The sequence below is a fragment of the Limulus polyphemus genome, unplaced genomic scaffold (assembly GCF_000517525.1).
Source record: "Limulus polyphemus unplaced genomic scaffold, Limulus_polyphemus-2.1.2 Scaffold1329, whole genome shotgun sequence".
NCBI lineage: Eukaryota > Metazoa > Arthropoda > Merostomata > Xiphosura > Limulidae > Limulus > Limulus polyphemus.
The window spans coordinates 193,449-214,231 of NW_013666939.1; the positions used below are offsets into that span (position 1 = coordinate 193,449).

At 28.1% G+C, this 20,783-nt stretch overlaps 1 protein-coding gene across 2 annotated transcripts in view; it reads left to right on the top strand.

Annotated features, from left to right (window-relative positions):
• Window positions 1-20,234, top strand: part of LOC106463122 (transcription elongation regulator 1-like) — a 59,061-nt gene extending 38,827 nt beyond the window's left edge. Inside the window, exons 10-14 of one of the 2 annotated variants that reach the window (XM_013923098.2) lie at window positions 3,793-3,997; window positions 7,089-7,297; window positions 7,726-7,876; window positions 11,450-11,642; window positions 20,072-20,234. In XM_013923098.2, the coding sequence (XP_013778552.2) occupies window positions 3,793-3,997; window positions 7,089-7,297; window positions 7,726-7,876; window positions 11,450-11,642; window positions 20,072-20,121 (808 nt within the window). In that variant the 3' untranslated portion in view covers window positions 20,122-20,234. The remainder of the gene's footprint in view (window positions 1-3,792; window positions 3,998-7,088; window positions 7,298-7,725; window positions 7,877-11,449; window positions 11,643-20,071) is intronic. The other variant, XM_022390540.1, reaches the window with a different exon arrangement.
• Window positions 20,235-20,783: the final 549 nt, after the last annotated feature.

A 20,783-nucleotide genomic window follows, 5' to 3' on the forward strand; every position in this document is an offset into this window, starting at 1 on the left:
ATAATTACTAGCTTATAGGCCATTAAATATGATGGGGCAAGTACAACCACTCATAGTATACCCTAACCTCACATTTCATAGTTAACTGAAATCAATAAATTTTGTGAAATCAAGCTTGACCAACAAAGAGGCAGAAAAGTGCAGTCAGATGTCAGTAAATTCCTTTGTGAACCGATCAAAATTAACAACATTCAGGAAATTAATTCATGGCATATTCATAGAATCATTATGAGTTAAAATCAGTTAATTAACTTCTAATATATAGAAAAGCCAGTGCATTTTGGTAACACTACATTCCAACAATGGCTTTTATGTCATTGCTTAGCAACAGAAATGTAACCTAATATTGTTGTTAGTCTATGTACTCAAAGTATAAAATGAAATGTATAGACAATGAAACTGGAAAAATATTTTTTGATTTATTAATTTAGGGTCTCCATTCATTAAAGAGGTTTGTTTTTACTGAAAACGTTGGTGATATAACAGGATATAGCTTAATTCAGAAACAATTTAAGTTTAAAATTGAATTGATATTTTTATTTTCATGATAAATTTTATGTGCTTGGATCTAGGCTAGGTGTTCCCTTACTACGTCTTTAAACTTATTATTCTAACACTCACTACACTTATAAGGTTTTTTCTGTACCCCATCACTAAAATCGTAATGGTCAGACAGTAATTGAACAAATCTATTTGGATATGTGTATTTTAACTATTATGACTCCTACCATTTCTCATCAAGCGTGACATGATACACACTGACTTTTATATACATTTCTTAAATAATTTGAATGTAGATTAATTAAATACTTTACCATATAGTATATTTATTGATACTATTCATAAACATATCATTACTTGTATCTTAGAAATTGCAAAAGATAAACTATTGTGTGAAATTCTTAAAAAAAGAATCCAGCAACAGAATTGCTACACAGTTTGATAATGAAGATATTCTAAAATTAATTGCAAACAATATTAACAAGTATGTTTTGAAAATTATATTACATCTAATTCAGTCTTGAGAATGGAGGTTTTATGTGCCTATTATAGTAATATTTAAAGTTTTCCAATGTAAAAATACTTGCAATACATATAATGATTTTTCATTTATAAAATATGATCCAACAGCTGAAAGAAAAAATTTCATTGTTCTCATTGAGAAAGCTAGGTTTATTTCCAAGACATTTTATGCACAACTTATGATTAATGAAATTTGAATTTCATTAAAACATAGAAAAAACTATTCCAAATCAAGTTTTTTAATCTACCTTTCCTGTATGCTATACCAAAATTGCATAAATCTATAAAATTTAGCTTTATTTCCAGCTCAATGAAAACAAACAACCAGCAAATTTTGTTAAATAATTTATTATATTTGACTGAATTAGAATATAAATAGCAGTAATAATAAACATATATTTTGGATAAAAAAAACAAACCCATTTTAGAATATTTAAATAATTGTGGGCAAGGTAAGACATTTGATTTCACTACTTCATATACAACAGTTTAATTTTATTTATGAATTCGTTAAGAGAACAGTATTGTAATCTTTCTATGTTGCTTCAAGACAGAAATTTTACCTCCAAAAATATAAAAGATATACTAAGGTTGTGTATTTATGATAATTATATTTTATTCAGTAATCGAGTATTTGAACAAGTAATAGAAATTCCAATGGTAGCTAACTATTTGGCCCGGCATGGCCAAATGGATAGGGAGTTTGACTCGCTATCTGCGGGTCACTGGTTCGAATCCCTGTTTTACCAAACATGCTCGCCCTTTCAGCCATGTGGGCATTATAATGTGATGGTCAATCCCACTATTCGTTGGTAAAAAAGTTGCCCAAGAGTTGGCAGTGGGTGGTAATGACTAGCTACCTTTCTTCTAGTCTTACCCTGGTAAATTAGGGACAACTAGCACAGATAGTCCTTGTGTAGTTTTGCATTAAATTTAAAACAAACAAACAAGCTAACTATTCTACTTATATAGCTAATTTATATATTTTAAGTTTTTAAAACGGTATAAATCTGGATGTTTTTGCTTTAACTTGTATTGATGACTTAATAAGTATAAATAATCCTGAAACAATTTCATTAACACTTATTTACCCAGTAAATTGAAAAATTGTTAATACTTCAATTTCTGCATAAGAGGCACATTATATTGATCTGGAAGTTAAAATACCTAATAATGATATTAATTTAAATATATTTGATAAAAGATAATTTTTCTTTTTCAGCATATGACCTACTCTCTCCTAACAGTAATGTTTCATATCTTGTGTTGCAAGTTTTATAAATTCACAACTACTCAGATTCTGTAGAATTTGTAACAAGTGACAGTAATTTACTGTTAATGTCAAAATATTGATACAAAAGATAATTAATGAATTTGATAAACATTAAGTAAATTTATTGAAATGTAACAAACATGAAAATAAACTACATAAATATCAACAACTAAGAGTTACATATATGCTTAAAATTTTTAATTTACAATTTTTTTTAATAAGCATATATTGACAGTTAATATGCATGAATATACAGGTATATTCTTATAAAAGGTAGAGGAAAGTCTGAAAATTAGTAGTTATAGTATATTTTATGAGTGGAGGATAGGTGTCATACTGGTTCAGACAACTCTGTAGGGATTTTATTTTAGTATAAGTTGTCTGCTTTGCTTATAATATTACCTTATTAATTTCAGCTTTTACTACCATACTGTGTGGGGGGGGGGGGGCTGGAATGCTAATTTTAGGAAGTAAGGTTTTTTTTACTCACCACCCCTAACGATAGGACTTTTTCCTATTTATTTTTCACTTTATTTCTGAGAGCAGTCACTTTCCCACAACTGTATGCAGGCAGTGAAGGGTGATGTAGATGTGGAACATTGTGAACTTGAGCACCCACAGCTTGCCCTCTTACTTTCTTTTACTCTTTTGTTATTGTTATAATTAGTATTTTTTTGCGTGTTAGACAGTAAATGGAGGTTACGACTAACAGACAGTGCATTTCTACCTCTATATGGGTCTTACTTTTGCACTCACCTCCTCTAAAATCCACATTATAGCCTGTCCTTGGAGACATTGTTTTGTTGTGCAGCATCTTGATTAAGGCTTGCTCTGTAATATATACAGTATAATCCTTTTTCAGTGCTTAAAGCTGGTAAAGAATTAAAAACTAATAGTCCTAAAATTAGTGGCAGAAATCAAGTAAACTGCAAAGTTTTCACATTCTTCGTATTTCAATTTCAGATTCAAAATCAGAAGCATGTAAAAATAGCAAATTTGGATCTTAACTAAATTTGGTTAAATATTTTCACTGTGAAAAGGAAAAAAAATTGGTAGAGACCAGTAACACTACTACATTCTGAAAAGATGATAAAGTGACCAGTCAGGATGGCCCTTCAGCATGATTAGTTTTATAACTTGATTAATCATATTAGGAAAGTTTCCAAAATTTGTAAAACAATTCTTATGAATTGTCTGTTTCAATGAAAGTTCATTAAATTGCCAAAAATGCATGTGCACTAACAATTTTGTAATTGAAAAATTTTAAATCATCAGTTCTACTAATTTGAAAGATCTGTTAATGAGACAGTGTGCCTTGTAATTGTTACATGTAATCTGATTTTATTTGAAATATGAAGGACTGTTAATGAAAGTTTTAATGTTGTTGGGTGTGAAAATGTCTTTTGGAATTAACATGATGGTGTTTTATTTGATGTTTACGTGACATTTGTAAGAAAAGATTTTTTAGATATATATAATACTACTTTTTTTTTCAGAGTGGAAACTGATGTGACTGAGACAACTGTGACACAGAGTCAGGAAAGTAAGGTTACTGAGGACCAGAATAACAAAAAAACAGGTAGAATTGACATTGGGAAAGAGGCTGCTATTGAAGCAGAACTTAAGGCTGCTAAAGAAAGAGCAGCTGTTCCTCTGGAGATCAGGATGAAACAGTTTCGTGATATGCTTGCAGAGAAGGAGGTAAACCAGGCAGTTCAAAATGTGCATGTCACGACCTTTTAAAGAGTTACATTCAAAATTTAATTAAACTACTTTATTATCAATGCATACAAATAAACTTGGCATAAAAACGTAGTTAATGAATGAAATTTTAATATTATATAAGCTGTAATTCCTAATTTTATAAGAAAATATGTTTAAAAATCCTCTATCTCATCCTAGTATGATAATTGTGACATTTGCTCTCTGGGTATCCTATCTGAGAAGTACAGAATTTAATATAAATTACTCATTACATCATTTTTATCACTCAGACAAAAGCAAAATTTTTATAGCCTTCAATTGTATTTGGTTATAAAGCCATAAAATAGTAAATCAGACCCTTCTTGCTATCCCACCTGTCATATCTATTTCACAAATTGCCAGTAGTTCCCTCTGTCATTTAATATTATATTATTTATTACCAATAGAAAGCCATGGTTTTAATATGTCAAATGCAGTATTATAGTTTGTTGTTTTATGTATTGAGAATTGTCTATGTTGCTTCCAGTTCAAATTGTATCCCCACTGGAGACACATCAATGAGCTTATAATTTTTAATGGCTCTTGTCACTTAGTTAGAAAGCCAGAAAAATTGTGATAGTTATGGGACGTTTTCTGCTTTTTATGAGTTATTATTCTGTGTTCATAGGTACATTATTTAATTAAATAAAAAATAATTATTTAGTGTGGTAGTACTATTAGTATAAAAATGTAGGGTAAGGTTTCATTGACAGCAAAAAAAAAAAAGATCCAGGTAAGTATCATATTTCTTGTTTTTCATATGTATTCTTTATTATCATAAAAGTAACTTTAAATTTAAAACTTTGTATGTCAGATTAGGTAAAAACGAAGAAAAACGTTTGCCAAGTGATTTATGAATTGTGTGGTAGGATTATTAGTAAACATGATTCAAATGGCAATAAAACAATAAAATATAAGTAGAAGCAGATGTATGCTGTTATGAGATTTAAACCATTTAGGATTAACAAATATAGATTCATATTACAATTTGAAGTAAAAAAAATGGTAATCAGATTTATTTTGTATTTTTATATGGTGGCTGTGAGGTCAGCCATATTGACCAACCTTGTAAAGAGTTAGAGTAGGGAAAATAACAGATAAAATATAAAGTTTTGCTGGAAAAAAAACGTTTGAAATTCATTTAGGAGGTTTTAGAGGTTACACAAATGAATTTAGACAATTTTCAGATGAAGAAAAACATGAAAATCACTTTGCTCTCATAGCAGTCAACACTTTGACTCCATACATACACAGAGAAATTTGTAGTGAAAATACTTCATCAAAAATTATGATTTTTTATTTAAAAAAGACAAAACTCTTAACCCTATTGCTATGGGGTTTTCTATGGTCAGGGGGGAAAGGGCACGTCATGACGTTTGTAGACTTACATTTAAAATTTTATTGAACTATTATTTTATGAATGTATGTTAATAAGTTTGGTATCAAATTGTAGATTATAATTCAAATTTTAGTATTATACATTAGATAATTTCTTAATTTAAAGGTAAATATTTTTTAAAATCCTGAATATAGATTTTTGTATGTCATGTGGTATGTTTAATGCAGCTTTGGTTCAAATTAGGTGTTTGCGATGTCCAAATACAGTCTATAGTTTTTTACAAATTACAAGCTTAAGTTATCAATATTGACAAGCTAGAATAGAAAATAAGATCCTCCTATCTTTTCTATTTGCTGCGATATCATTATATTTAGTGAACCAACCAAGGTAGCCCCCATCAATCGCTTCCATTTTTGGAAATACTTGCTTATGTATACCTACTTCGCTCTATGGCAAATGTATAACCAATTGAAAACCCAGAATGTTTTCCATGTAGTTTTCTCAGCTTTTGCAGTGTATACATGGGAAAATCTTCCTTTTCATGGTAGAATTGAAGTAGAGAGGTAAGAGATAATGGAGCTCAAAATCAGTTTTCTAGACCCAAATACAGCTTAGTTACTAAGCCTGATAAATTATAGTGCAATTCTGTGGTATTGATAAAGTAATTTATGATTTTTATTTCAAAATGCCTATATAAAACCTAAAAAAATATTTTGTTTCACATTCTCCACGTGAAAACTTGACAAGGCTTAGCAAATTACTGCAAATGAGTACAAACTTTACATGTAGTAGAGATCATTGTTTTCTGTATTTCTTTATTTACTATTCTATATTTTAAGAAAAATAATTGAATTTAAGAACTTATTTGTAAATAGTAATAATATATATACATGCGTACTGTATTATAACTGAAATGTGACTGTATTTTACAAAATACTGGTCTACTAGAACAAAGCCAAGACAGATCACTTTGTAAAGGCCAGTTTTATACTATTTGATATGGAGTGCATGTGTGCCATGTCATTGCAATTTCTTCACATGTGAAATTTGACAATTTACTGATGCATAGAAGTATTTTTAAACTTAAAATCAAAATTACTTTGCATGTTGGATAGTCAACTTTCAAAAAGAAAAAAATGCACAAGCAACTCATTATTTAAAAATCTAAAAATTTGATATTTTATACGAAAACCTTGTAACGTTTACTTCTAATCTCCAAAATTTCATGAACATATGCATAATGTATTAAAAATTAAAGTGTGAAAACTATAACATGCACAAAATGGTCATGAGGTCTGTCCCTGAGACCAAGCTTGTAGTGAAAGAGTTAATGCTTACTGAAGGCTTGAGAAATTTCATGAAGATACACAGAAAGTATTAGATTTTATAGTATTAAAACTATATAGGTCAGTGTTGGGTCACGAACTTGGCTGGTTCAACAAAGCCCGTAGCAAGAGTGTTAAAGGGTATGCATATGGAAAGTTTTTTTCAATGAATAACCTGCTGTTTTTCTTTATCTTCATTAAAGCAGTAGATGTTTTTGTCAATCTTATGATTGAAACAGCTTATCAGTAACCTAAAAATAACTTATATCTTTTGTTGTTATTCAAATATTTCTGATGTATGGTAATTCTGCTCTAAAATATTATTTTTTAAAAGATTAGAGTACTGTTTTATATTATAAATATAAAAATAAATTTTACCAAACAGGTTTCAGCATTTTCCACATGGGAGAAGGAGCTACACAAGATTGTGTTTGACCCACGCTACTTGTTGCTGACTTCTAGGGAGAGAAAGCAGGTTTTTGAGAAGTATGTGAAAGAACGAGCGGAAGAGGAGCGAAGAGAGAAGAGGAACAAGATGAAAGAACGTAAAGATGATTTCCGTAAATTAATGGAGGAAGCAAACTTGACCAGCAAGTATGACCATTTTTCATGTTGTAATAAGGGAATTAGACATATACTTTTTTGTGTTACTCCTAAGTTTAATTTAAAGTAGAGTTCATACAGTAACCTTTGTAAGTTTTTCTTTCATGCTGTGGCATTATAGCTACTGTTGTTTTTTTTATATACAGATATTTCATTTCATATACACACTAACAATTGTAGCAATTATAATGTATTACAATGGTGTTTATGATTTGTAATGTATTTTAGGAGTGATGGTGTTGCTTTCCAATTAAAAGTGAATGAAATGTGTTATCTGTATAAGGGGAAAAGGATAGCAAAAACTAATGTTTTAAAGTAAAGTAATAAAATTTGCTTTTAATTGTTTACCAAATGTAAATTTTATATTTTAATCTCTGATTTTAAATTAACAATTAAAATTTTTTTATTATCAAACTTAGGTCAATGTTCAGTGACTTTGCACAGAAATATGGTAAGGATGAACGTTTCAAAAATATTGAAAAAATGCGAGATAGGGAGATCATGTTCAATGATTACCTACAGGACCTACGAAGGAAGGAGCGTGAGGAAAGATCCAGCCAGCGTGAAAAGGTAGAACTGTAACATATTTTCCTAGTAGAAGATTATTTCTTTTTACTTTTTTATAAATAAATTCAGCTTGCCCTCAAGCGATATCAGTTTTTTAAGATGACTTTCAAGACCTTTTTATTTTTGAAATCCTATACTTTCAGCAGTCTTTGATGTTAATGATCTAGACAATTAAATTGTAGTCCAATTATGTAAATTAAATGTTGTAATAAGTATATTTTAAAACCATGCTTTATTATATTATTAAAAACCATATATAGACATATCTTTATATGTCAAAAAAATTCAGCTTAAAACAGATATTTTTTCAACTTAAAACTTAAAAGTGGTTTTGAACCCATATTTTTAGTAAAATTATGATCCCATAGACTGGTCATTAAAATAAAGTGTGAAATCAGTCATTATCTGGTAAAGTGAATTTAGATACAAAATTATGAATTATTTGTTGTTGTTGTTTTTTGGGGGTCAAGTATCTTTGAAAATTATACTTTCATTGGCCAAATTATTGAGAATTACATTCAACATTCCATCATTTTTTACATCAATTTTTAAGTTTTAGAATTTCTGAGGTCAACCACTAGACAGTATGTTGAATACAGATCTGACTTTACATCTGGAATATCTTGTATCTCACCCCATATATTATTGTTGGTTTGGTATTTTCTAGTACTAACATCCATTTATGCTTAAAAGCTAGTGTTTCATTTCCATGAATACAAATAATAATAATAATACATCTTTTTGAATGTAACAGTTGAAATTGACTTGAGAATTCATTTAAAGCTTTCACTGCCATGGATACATATATGGTACACACCGTGTAGCCTTTGTTTTTGCCTTGAAAAGTGTAATATTAATTATATATGAGTTAGAAATTTTTTAACATTATCTAGAAAGGGTAATTATTTTCAAACTTCACAAAGTTTACCATTTTAAAGTTACATACAAGTAATGTCTTTTTTTGTATTGAACTAGGAGAGTTATTTTTTATAACGTGGAAGTTAAAGAGTTAATGTAAAAGGTTTTTAAACAAGATCTTGTGCCTGTAGATATAATTGACATCTTATTGAATATAAACATTCAGAATTCTATAGCAAATATTGTGAATGTGGTAATTTTTAATTAATTTAAATTGTATGTATTTAATGAAAAAAAGAGCATTAGTGACTTTCTTATCCCATGAAATCCTGCTGTTGCTTTGTGTAAGGGGCCATTCACAATTGTCATTAAAATTTTATTGAACATTATTACATAATTCCAAGACCCACTCACCCACTTCTTTTATTGAACATAAAAAAATGCTGAAATATAAGACCTGGTGTTGAATGAGAAAGAGTGAAATAAATGTCTTGTTAGTCACATTTATTAAATAAAGGCATTGATAAGAAAAAAAAAATTAATAACTGTATTGGCATTTTTCCACTTACTTTATTGAACAGGCTTGTACGTTTTTTAACAATCCATATTTTTTAATGATAACTGTGAATGTTACCTAAGTACTGTGTTAAAAAACTTGGCATAATTGCTGTACATGTCTTTTTATATTTAGTTTGTGATTTCTGAATTTATAATAAATATTTCTCTGTAGTGTTTGTTTTTGAATTTATTTTAAGAAAGGTTTTAAATTACTAATCTCTTTAGATCTATTATATATGTGTGTATTTATTTTCATAATATTCTTGAAATTGTGTATTCCTTGATTTCTGTGAGCTAAGAATAAACTACTTGTGCTATAATTTATATTTGAGGAACCAACATGTATGTGTATTAAACATAAAGATGATGATTTAAACTTTCAAAGGATTTTTTTTATAAAATATAATACCTTTTCAGGTTAATTTAGCTAACAGTGATTTTAAATTTGTTGCCACTAGAGGGAATATGATACTAGGATGTATTTTTAGTTGTTACACTCACTTCACTTAACAAAATGCAAACCTATGGGGTGGGTTATTGTAACTCAAGGTAATGGGGAAAAAATTAAAAACCCATAAAAGTAATGCTATTTTATTGAATTACAAAAACGTGTAACAACTGTGACTAACAAGAATCTTTAAATTCACTAACATTTGATAGAGAAGATGGCTAAATACAAACTGGTAGGAAAAATTCATGTGGAATACATTGTTTTTATCCCACAAAATATTTATTAAACATAAAAAATACACATTTTACAACAACAACAGCTTTAATTTGTTAGCTAAAGAACTATAATGCATCATTCATTTCCTAGTTATTTGTTTTTGCAGTTTTCTGAAACTAATGTCTTAATAATAAGAGTATTTTTCATTATTTGTTTCATATGATACATATGATAATAATTTTTCTTAAAATCCATTCTTCACTGTAGAATGTATATAAAGAATCAAGGAATAATTAACTTGTTCACTTTCATCAAAAGTCATAACACTTTACCAAAAACCAGTTAGTTGAATGTATTCAGTGTGTTAGTAGACATTTTCATTGTGTGAGTGATATAAATTAGGACAAACAAAAGGGGTGTGTGTGTGTGTATATATAGCAACGAGATATCTATACATTTTTGTACTTCATTTTCAAATTTTTTCTCTAGAGGAAACATTCTTAGCTAGAAGAATATGCCTTTAATTTTTTCTTCTTCCAGGCATTGAATATTTTTCTGTATTTTATTGTATTTATATGACATTGAATATTTTAAGTGGTAAAAAATAATGTTAAATGGTTGATGGTTTATACTTTGAATAATTTTTAATTTTCAAGAAGAAATATATTGTTTATTAATGCTTTTTTTAGTTTTTGAAAATATAAGGGTTGAGATAAATATGAAGTAAACAGTTTTTAATCATTTTAGATTATATTTCAGTTATTGTTTCCTTATTATGTTTAATATGTGTATGTATATATATTTATAAAAAAGTTCATTTTAGATACCACTACATTTCCAGATATTACAACTATATCCCAATGACATCTAATTTTCATTCAACAGGTTTAATAAGATTATTAATTATGATTTTATTTTTGAGATTGTTTTCAGTTGTGGATGATCAATTTTCAGGAAACTTCATGTTCTAAATTATATGGAGAAAAACTTGTAAAAGTTAAAATAAAGAGAAGGCTTTTAACTAAATTCTCTTTTATTGTAAGTTGCAATTTAAGTCTTTTCTTTTGTCTTTTTTTGCAATTGAGCATATTATAAAAAATGTTATCAGAACATTTTATTGTAAAAGAAATATTGACTATATTTGAAAAAAAGCTTATAAATATAAATTGAAGGAAAAAGATTTATAATTGTTTTTATAAATCTGATTATTTAAATAGAACTCAGTATATCAGTGAATTACACTCACTGAAAAGTTTTATTTTACATTAAAATAAATTTCGGAAATATAATTTCATAGTTCTGATTTTAATAAATGCCATCTAACAACTGTTAAACTCTTCATTAAACTTTAAGAATTTAAAGCAAATATCAAGTGATGAAAAGAAACATAAATATAAATAGCTTTTCAAATATATTTTTAGTACTTTTGAACTCACGGGTTGTTTATAGAAAGTCACAGATTTTCACTTGTAATTTACACTTACTTTGATCAGGTTTCAACTGTGCTTCGCACAAGAAAGCCTTTTCAGTCAGGTGCCCTGCCCTACGCCTGTGAAAACTTCCAATTGTCCTGTTGTCGTGTGCAGTATTATGGAATAGCAATGCATTTTGGGTGCCTGTTAGATTCATGGTATTTGCTGTTTTTTTCTCTCCACCGTTTAACTCTACATGAATTTCAACTTGAAAGTAAGTTAAAGAAAGTATGGAGGAAATATTGGCCACTAACACTCAATTACTCTTGTCCCTCTTTAATGTACTCTGCAAGCTGCAACTTCTTTTTTTTTATGCCTGTGCCATTAAACAGTGCTAGAACTAAGAATAAATGTGTGAAAATAAAGCAGCTGTATTGCTGAAAATGCAACTTTTTATCATATAGAAATTATCAGAACATCAGAGATTAGCCAAACACACGCACACACATATACTGGTAAAGTACTTTTTCTGTTTCCAGCAAGCCTCAATACAGTTTTGTACATTAAATACTAATGATAGTCTTAAGCAAATTTTTTTTAAAAATTATGCTTCTAGCTTCTAAGTTCAGTTTGAAATTGGACCTCAAAAATGAATTGAAACAGGTGGAGTTCACAAAATGAGAAATTCAAATAAACATATACAATTTTGTGTCTAATATCTACTGTTTAGAAAGTATTTTAAAGTTATCCTTAGTATTGATTTGGACAGCTGGAATATTTTAGCCCAAAATCTTATGGTTACCTGTTTCATAAATATTAAGCTTAATTATATGTTGTTGTTTTTTTTTCCCATTATTCTTTAAGTATTAAATGCAAGTACATTGTAGTATAAGACTAGATATCTTACCTAATCAGCATTAATAGATGAAAATTGACTAACATTAGTAGGGATTGATGCCTTGTATATGTATTACAAAATAATTTGTTGATGATATATTTAAAACTATGTCATTTGGATAGTCTCTTTATATCTAGAGTAAATGAGGAATCATTTCAAATGTAATATCTGCCCTGAAAGATTGGATAACTGCTTTTGCTAATTTCAGTCATTAGTTATAGTACTTGATGGAGAAATAAGCATTTCAGATGTTTACAAAGTTCTCTGTTTATCAATAATTGTAATCCCTTTTACCTGGAAAATTTCAAATTTGCTGTACATGTTTAAAGGTAGAAAAAATATCTTACAATTTTTTACCTGGGCTGCACACTGACATACGTGCTGCAACATAGCTACATAACTGGAGTGAGGAGAGTCTGCTTTGACCAGTCCTAAAAACTGCTGTTGCATGCAGCCACAACTAAATAAATTGTTGCCATCCAAATATTTTATTCCTTATGTTAGGCTTGTTTTTGTTTTTTACTATAATGGATGTAGTGTATGTCATTATCTATGTATGTAACCAAAACTCCTGTGCCATCTATTGAATGGTACCACAAACAGAAATTCATAAAACATTTCACACTTTGGGTATTCAAGATTCAGACTATTAGAAAAATAACTGTGATATGTGTAACAACCAATTCTTTATAACAGAACATAATTTAAATAAAAGTACTTTCACTAGGATTGTACATGAGGGTTTGATTATATCTTTATTGATGTAATTTTTAAATGTAGTACTGAGAAACTGAAGTTCTTAAAAAAATATTATTTTGTCAATAATAGTTCCAGTGATTCTCACCTGTAAACAATGTAATTACCAAATATTGTAGAATTTGTCTCCTTACCCTAAAGCATAGGTTTATATTTGTTAAGTAGTTATCACCCCTTGAGGATATAATTTTCATGGTTTTGTTTCTCACATAATTTTCCTTCTGTTTTTGTTATTAGCACATCTTCTGGGTTACACCCATTTATGATTTCACAATAACTACTAATGAATATCAGTTCTTAAAATAGCTACCAGCAAAGTTTAGATTCCAAGGGATAGAGCTGATTATAATCTATTTATATGAATTTGTTGTGAGTAAAGTGGTATGAGAAGTAACTTGTGGCTTCTTGAGAAAGTTAGATGGAACTCCTGCAGAGTAGAGCAGCAGTGGTATTTAGTGGGAACTTTATAAGACTTGGGAACAAATGACAGATCTGATTGTTGTTATAGGTCATCAGTATATTTTGTCAGTTTCCTATGTATTTTTTATAGTGAAAACTACTGCAATTGACATATTGAAATATCAAAAGAAATATATTAATTAATCTCAAACAAGTTGAAACTGTTTGTTTATATAAAATGAGACTTTCTGACCAACAAGAAAAAAAATTCAATTCTAAAATGAAAGGAAGTGTTTTGGTTTTTGTTGTTTTCTTCAAAAAGTCTTGCAACAAAATTTGGAAAATTTGTAAATGTAAAGTTTAGTGGAAAAAAAAATTTTATGATTTTTTGAGGAAAATTTTCACTGAGTTATTCTCAAACTTAAACATACTGTATGGTAACTTATTAACTACATCAATTTTGTGCATATTATTTGTGCTTTTTTTTTTCCCACCATGTGTGTGGATCATTTAGTAATCTGCCTGAGACTTATTTTCTGTTGTGCCAAATGGTATTCAATAAAAAAATCACCTTTTTTTTTTTCAAATGAATAAAATGGTGTGCAATATATATTTTGTGTAGTGTGTAACTTAACTTAGAATAAATATTTTGGGAAATTTAACTTGGACTGAATTGCAATGAAAGTTTATTTCAGCACAATAATCTTTAACTTCTGCACTTTTTAGTGATTTTTACCTTCATTGTGAATTCTTTATTGTTATATTAGTTATGCTAATGGTGGACTGATTCATCTCTCAGTATCTTTGATAATTAACCATTTTTTGTATCTGTAGTTTTATGTTTTCTGATTAATTTAATGAAAGTAATTACCTCATAGTTCATTTGTTATTTATATTGATCATAATGAATATCCACAACATTGAAAAATGGTTGTGAATCTGTTGCATATTAATTTTTTTACTAACATTCTGCATTTTAGGATATTGATATCCTATGTTTCTTTCATCTTTAGAAAGATTGAAAACTGGAATGTAAAAGAAAAAAACTTATTAATTAAAATTGTCCATATTTGTTAGTAATTATTTGTTTTATTCAGGTGCAAGGTATTAATGGTCACCAAATAGCTAATTACCATTATTTATTTCCAGGACTGCTTAACTTCTAAGATAATAAAATATATTAGAGCCAAGCAGTTATTTTGATTAACCAATATAATTGTTTACATTGAGTAGTGTCATATAAAATATATAATCAAAATTACAATTACTTCAAATAATGTCATGAAAATAATCAATTGATCAAAATTAATATTTCCAGTTATTACTGTTTTCAATTATTCCAGCTGTTGAAGTAATCGAAATATTACCATTATCATTTCTCATTACTTTTGTTAATTCAAGGTTTTTAATCTTAGGTTAGACTCATGACTCTAAAAAAAGATCAACTGAATTAGTGTTTCCATTTATCACTGTTTTTTGTTATTTCTCAATGGATATTTTACAACTTAATAACTAAATAAAAATTATATTTGTTTAAGCAATACTAGAATTAAAAGAATATGTGATAGTTGAGGTGAGTATTTCATTTTCAGGAGTTAGAATTAATATGCGTAATGGAATAAGGTATTGTTTGTAATGTATCAGTTCTTCCTGGGTATAGAGCTACATTTATTTTGTTATCTTTATTTTTGGAGGCTTGTTCTTTTCCCTCTGTTATGTTTACCAATAACTTTATTTGTTGAACTGTATTGAGGCTTTGCAGTTTTGCACACGTATACATATCTTTATACATTGCTACAATCATTGGGCTTGTCTAATACAAAAACTTCTATTTTGAAACATTGCATAATGATGAAAGTTCTCTGGCTAGTATTATTTTTCTCATGTTAATACAATGATAGCATGAAACATAGAATGTGGAATATGGATTTTTTAAAGTGTAAGAAGAAAAATTTTTAATTTAATATATATGATGTAAACTACAAACACTAAGTCAGATGTTGTATATTTTCAATAATACTAAGTGTATAGATTTATGAATATTTAAAATTTGTAGTTTAAGAAGCCTAAGCTAACATCAAAATATACATACATATATATATGTATGTATGTGTGTGTGTGTACGTATATATATTTTTCATTATATACAAGAAATTTCAAGATCTGACTGAAAGTTTTCTTTTCAAACTTTTTTGACTCCATTATTCTTCCTTCTTATGTAACCAAACATTTTTATTTATTTCATGCTATTTATTTTTATGTTTACTGTTTTTAGTTTAAGGAGTTCTTGTTAATGTAATGTTTGCATTGAAAAACATTAAGAAATCAATTACAAGTCTGTAACTAAGCAAAGTGAGAGACTGATGAATATGAGTTTTATTTCAATTAAATATTATTATTTTATTTTGTAATATCATTGTGTAAACTTCAACACTCTGTTCAGTACAAAACCATCTGTAACTCCTATCTCTGATACAGTAGCTTTTTATTTAGAAATTTTAACTACATTTGATGTTCAGGTTTATTGCTTATTTGATCATTGATAAGAGAAAACAGAATGAGGTGGAGATAGTTTTATAAATTCTCAATTATATCAAAACATTGGAGAATAATATGTAAGTTAGAAAAAATCAAGATTCATTAATAAAGCTTTTAAGTATTAACTTTGGATTTACTTTGGGAAATGTGTATTTGAAAATTAGGTAAATCTTAATATGTGTAAAACGAACACTGTATTTCTAAGTTTTTCATCTTTGGTGTGTGTTGACATTCTTCATATCCACTTAACCCTATCATGCAGTCATGAAATACCTTACAGTGTTCCAGTGGTCGGGTCTGGAAGACCTGTACAAGCAATATTGTATATTTTCTCAAAATAAAAAGATGACTTCTACAGAAATATTTGTCACCAAATTGTAAAGGAATAGAGAGATGGTCATGGCAACATATGCATCTATAACAGAATTATTGCACAAAAAGGATTGTGCTGGGTCTCTTGGACCCAGAACTGCATTCTAGGGTTAAGAGTTCATATGTTGTGAGGTAACGTGAATAGTCACTGAACATAAACACTATTCATGCCTGTCAGAAAAAAACAAAAAACCTAATGCTTTCACTATGATCTTAAATTTAGGACTACATTGTAGTTTTGTTCAACCATACCCTACAGTCACATTTATTATATTTTAAATCAAAATGCTTGCTCAAAATTAACAAAATAAATAATATTTCTGCTGAAATAACTTTGCTTTTACTTGTAATCTAAAACCAGTTGATAAAGTATAAAAGGTCTAAACCTAACTTTTTCTTGGTATTATTGCTGTGGCTTGATTTAGCACTCCCACATCAGTTTGTGGATATTCTTCTTCTATATATATTTCTGCTGTTTGATGGCATCCACTACACAATTCTAGAAATGAAGATTCTGTTTTTAACTTTTTAGGCAAAGGGATAAAGTAGGCCTCATTGTGTAATATTTGTTTTTCTAAAACTGTTGTATCATAAAGTAATTTGTAATTAGCAATTAATGGGTGTATGTTTTTTTTTCAAATTGTTGACTTCTGCAGCTAAGGGTGAATTATAAATTTGAACATTTTTCTGTACACTCTGAATAACTTTAAAGTTTATTGGCCAAGAAAAACTGCAACAGTGTTGAGTTGCTTAGTATTAGTCAGAGTGCTTTGCACTACCCGTTCATCCCGTTTTGATGATTTACAGTAATGTATATTGTTACGACTTATCATTGATTGCAGTTGCCACAAAATACAGGTATCTGGGGCATCACTGATTTGGGCAAGAATGATTCAGTAGTATTAATAGGATATATAAATAAATTAGGTTGGAAGTGCATAGACTTTTATATTTTGTACTGTGTTTCTAATGAGACATTTTGTTGTAATAAAATCTACTATACGTGGTACAGTAATATAGTACTTCACCTGTTTCTTATAAGAAAAATATTTTGTAAGTATTTAAAATTTTATTAAATATTAAACTTGTTGTCAAATATATCACTTGGTTAATATATAAGAGATGCAGACTTTGATACTTCAAAAAATGTTTTTCCATTTGGTTGCAAAGTGTTAAAAACAAAACATTTATTTCTATACCTCTTTTTTTTTATTAGTATACTTGTATTATATAATTGTTTTCTATGCCAAAGTTAAATGGAGCACTGTGATTGTTTAAGTTTTTCTGAAAGCTTTTTTCTACATAGAATTAAAGGTTTCAGTATGTTTTATGTGATTGGAAGCTTTGTTAGAATGCAGTTATACTCTTGTAACTCACTGTTTTAAAAGGTAGCCAACTGTTAATACTAGAATGTTTTTTGTTTTATCTTATGTGTATGCAAATCCTTTTTTTTTACTCTACTGACATAAATTGCCAGTATATTATTTAATTTAAGAAAAATTTAGCTTTGTAGCAAAGTGTGTATTCTAACATCTTGTAGCTAATTTTGTAATATTTCAGTTTTTAACATGATTTCAAAATAAGACATTTTATTTTTTAAATTATAGAAATTTCTTTAGGCAGTAGTTTTGCATGAAAGTGTTTTTAGCTTAGTTTGATGTTTTTTCAGAATATTTTGTCTTTGAACATGGCGATAATGTGTATGTATATATAAATATATATGGCTGTGAGGAAGAAGCATTGAAAAGATGTATTTTTAACCATATTGGTTTATCTACACAATTTGATAAGTATGATAAAAATTGAAGTAATTATTTCACTTATCAGAATGCAAAACTACATTTTATTCATTACTGCAGAATTACCAATATATATATATATATATATATATATTATTTAGAATTAAAGGTTACAAATTCTTTTTGTGATAAAGATTTTTTGAAAAAGTGTACAATTTCATAAAAGTGATAAATATAATTCTAGATATACCTTGAAGAACATTAAAACTGTTTGGTGTATCAAATTTGTTATGAACTTTGAAATAATTGCATAGTGCTTTTTATATAAATTGAAGGAATAAACGTTTAATCTAAACATTCCAGTATGTTACTCTGTAATGAGTATTTAAAGCTGTTTAAACTACTGAATTAAATTTTTTCTGTTTATGATCAAAGGAATAGTTGGCTGAAAGTAGCCCTTTCCCATTGGTGATTAATGGACATCTTTTTTTTTACTTTATCTTCTTAGCTTATCCTTTAGAGTAATATCTCCTAATTAAAGGAAAAAACAAAACAAAGACTTTTAATTTTTTAAATAGTAGATTAAAAAATGATAATTTCTCTGTGTAATTATGGGTGAAATGATTACAATTAAGTAAGAGCCTGTTATATTTTGTTATGATTACTATTTTTATCCCTACATTTCTTGAATATTAGCGCTCATTGACCTTATATTTGGAGCCTTGAAATGGTCATTTGTTTATTGGGACTTAAAATTTGAGTTTTGTTCTTTAACATCTGAAATACTAATGTACTGACATACCTTTATTTGTCGTGAATGGATCATAATGAAAACACAGTAAGATTTCATAACTACTTTAAATGTTTAGAGAACTATTAGTTACTGATTCTTCAGAATTATATGCTTGAATCCAATGCTCTCTAAATTAGAGTCAGTCATTGTTTTCCACAAAATGTCTAATTTGCATATTAAGCTAATCTGTTTTGTTCAGTTTAGGATCTACACTGCTTAGCCATTTAGACTAAAATTTGAAAAGAGCTATCATATACAAATATTTCAGCTCTACCTTATTCTAGAGGATAAAAGAAAACCAAAATATATCTATGTTGTGCATTGAAATGGAAATAAATTATTTAACTAATTATATGTATAAGAGAAAATTTATAATCTTGAACATTGATGATAGAATACAGTGGTATGTGTAACATTGTTGCTGTTGGTGATATAATACAAATCTCACCAGTATACTTTGACTTAACTATCTTACTAGAGTTTCAAAATTACTATAAGTTCTGTTACTGGAACTTTGCTGAACTAGTAAAATTCCAGCAGCACTTAGGAATAAGGGACAGATTTTATTGTAATAAACAACAAAATTTATATATATATATATTATTACTGGTAGCTCAGTGGTAAGCTTGAGAGCTTGTAAGAATAGAAATCTGGGTTTGGTCCCTTTGATGGATTCTACAGTGTAGAAGATATCCCATTGTGCAGTTTTGCATTTAACAACAAACAAATAACCTGTGGCTTAACTACCTTTGTTTGAATACAAAACTAACCACATTTTCACAACCTAAACAAAATGATGTTTTCTAGCTTTCAGAAGATAATATTTTTCTTCGGTTAAGTAGGTAGTTTGATTATAGCCTATAAAATATGATTTGTAACTGTTGTATTTTGTAGATTTTATATGTTGCAGATTACAAGATGCTACATGGATGTAGTACTTTCTTAACATCCTGAGTATTTAGATTATTTTAAAGATTTTATTGTATACATAATGGTATAGATTGTCATCAAAAAGTATGATGAGACAGATTAATTCCTTTTTTTATTAAGGTAAACACCAAGAGGAAAGGGCTATTTTATTATAATTGTCAAGTTTTTCTAAAATCCTCATTATTTATTTGATTTCAGTTACACAGGAGACAACATTTTTCATATTGCAGTAGGAAAAAATAACTCGCTAACTTCATAAATGTTTTCTTTTATTATAGGTGAAAAAAGATTTCCTGGAGCTTTTGAAGGAACAGAAAGATTTGGATAAGCATTCTCGTTGGAGCGACATCAAAAAGTTGATTAATGATGATTATAGATATAAAGCTGTTGAAAGCAGTTCACAAAGGGAAGATTGGTTTAAGGAGTTCATCAGCAGGCTTTCTAGTGTAAGTAGAAATTGATATAAAACATTTTGTTGTTTTGGTTTCTTTTTATGCCTCTTTTATGTTTTTAAATGTAGTACTGTCCAGATATTTAATTGACCATAAGTACTGTAGATCATATTCATGTAGAAAGAGGTTTCCAAAATTTTCTCACTTACTATTTAAGGAAAGAACTTTCTTTAATGGAAGGCTTACTATCAGAATTTTTCTTGTAAATAAATGAAATGCAGTGTTAGAATTATAAACACTTCAAAATTTTGTTATTAGTGAGGTTTTTAATGTCCTCTTTCTTATGTTACAAATATCATTTGTTCAAAAGTACTATTCTTGAAGTTTTTGTGATGCTAATTTCTGAGCAAAATTCACATAATGGAGTTTAAAAGTGATAAATTCCCATTCCACTGTGAAATGAATAAACCTTTGAAAAAGAGTGTTGATTAATATTATGAAATAACATTTTAGTGTTAACTATCTTCCACTTGGAATTACTTAAGAAAATTCTTTCCATTTCATAGTAATGAGCCATTGCCACACTGACCAGACAGTA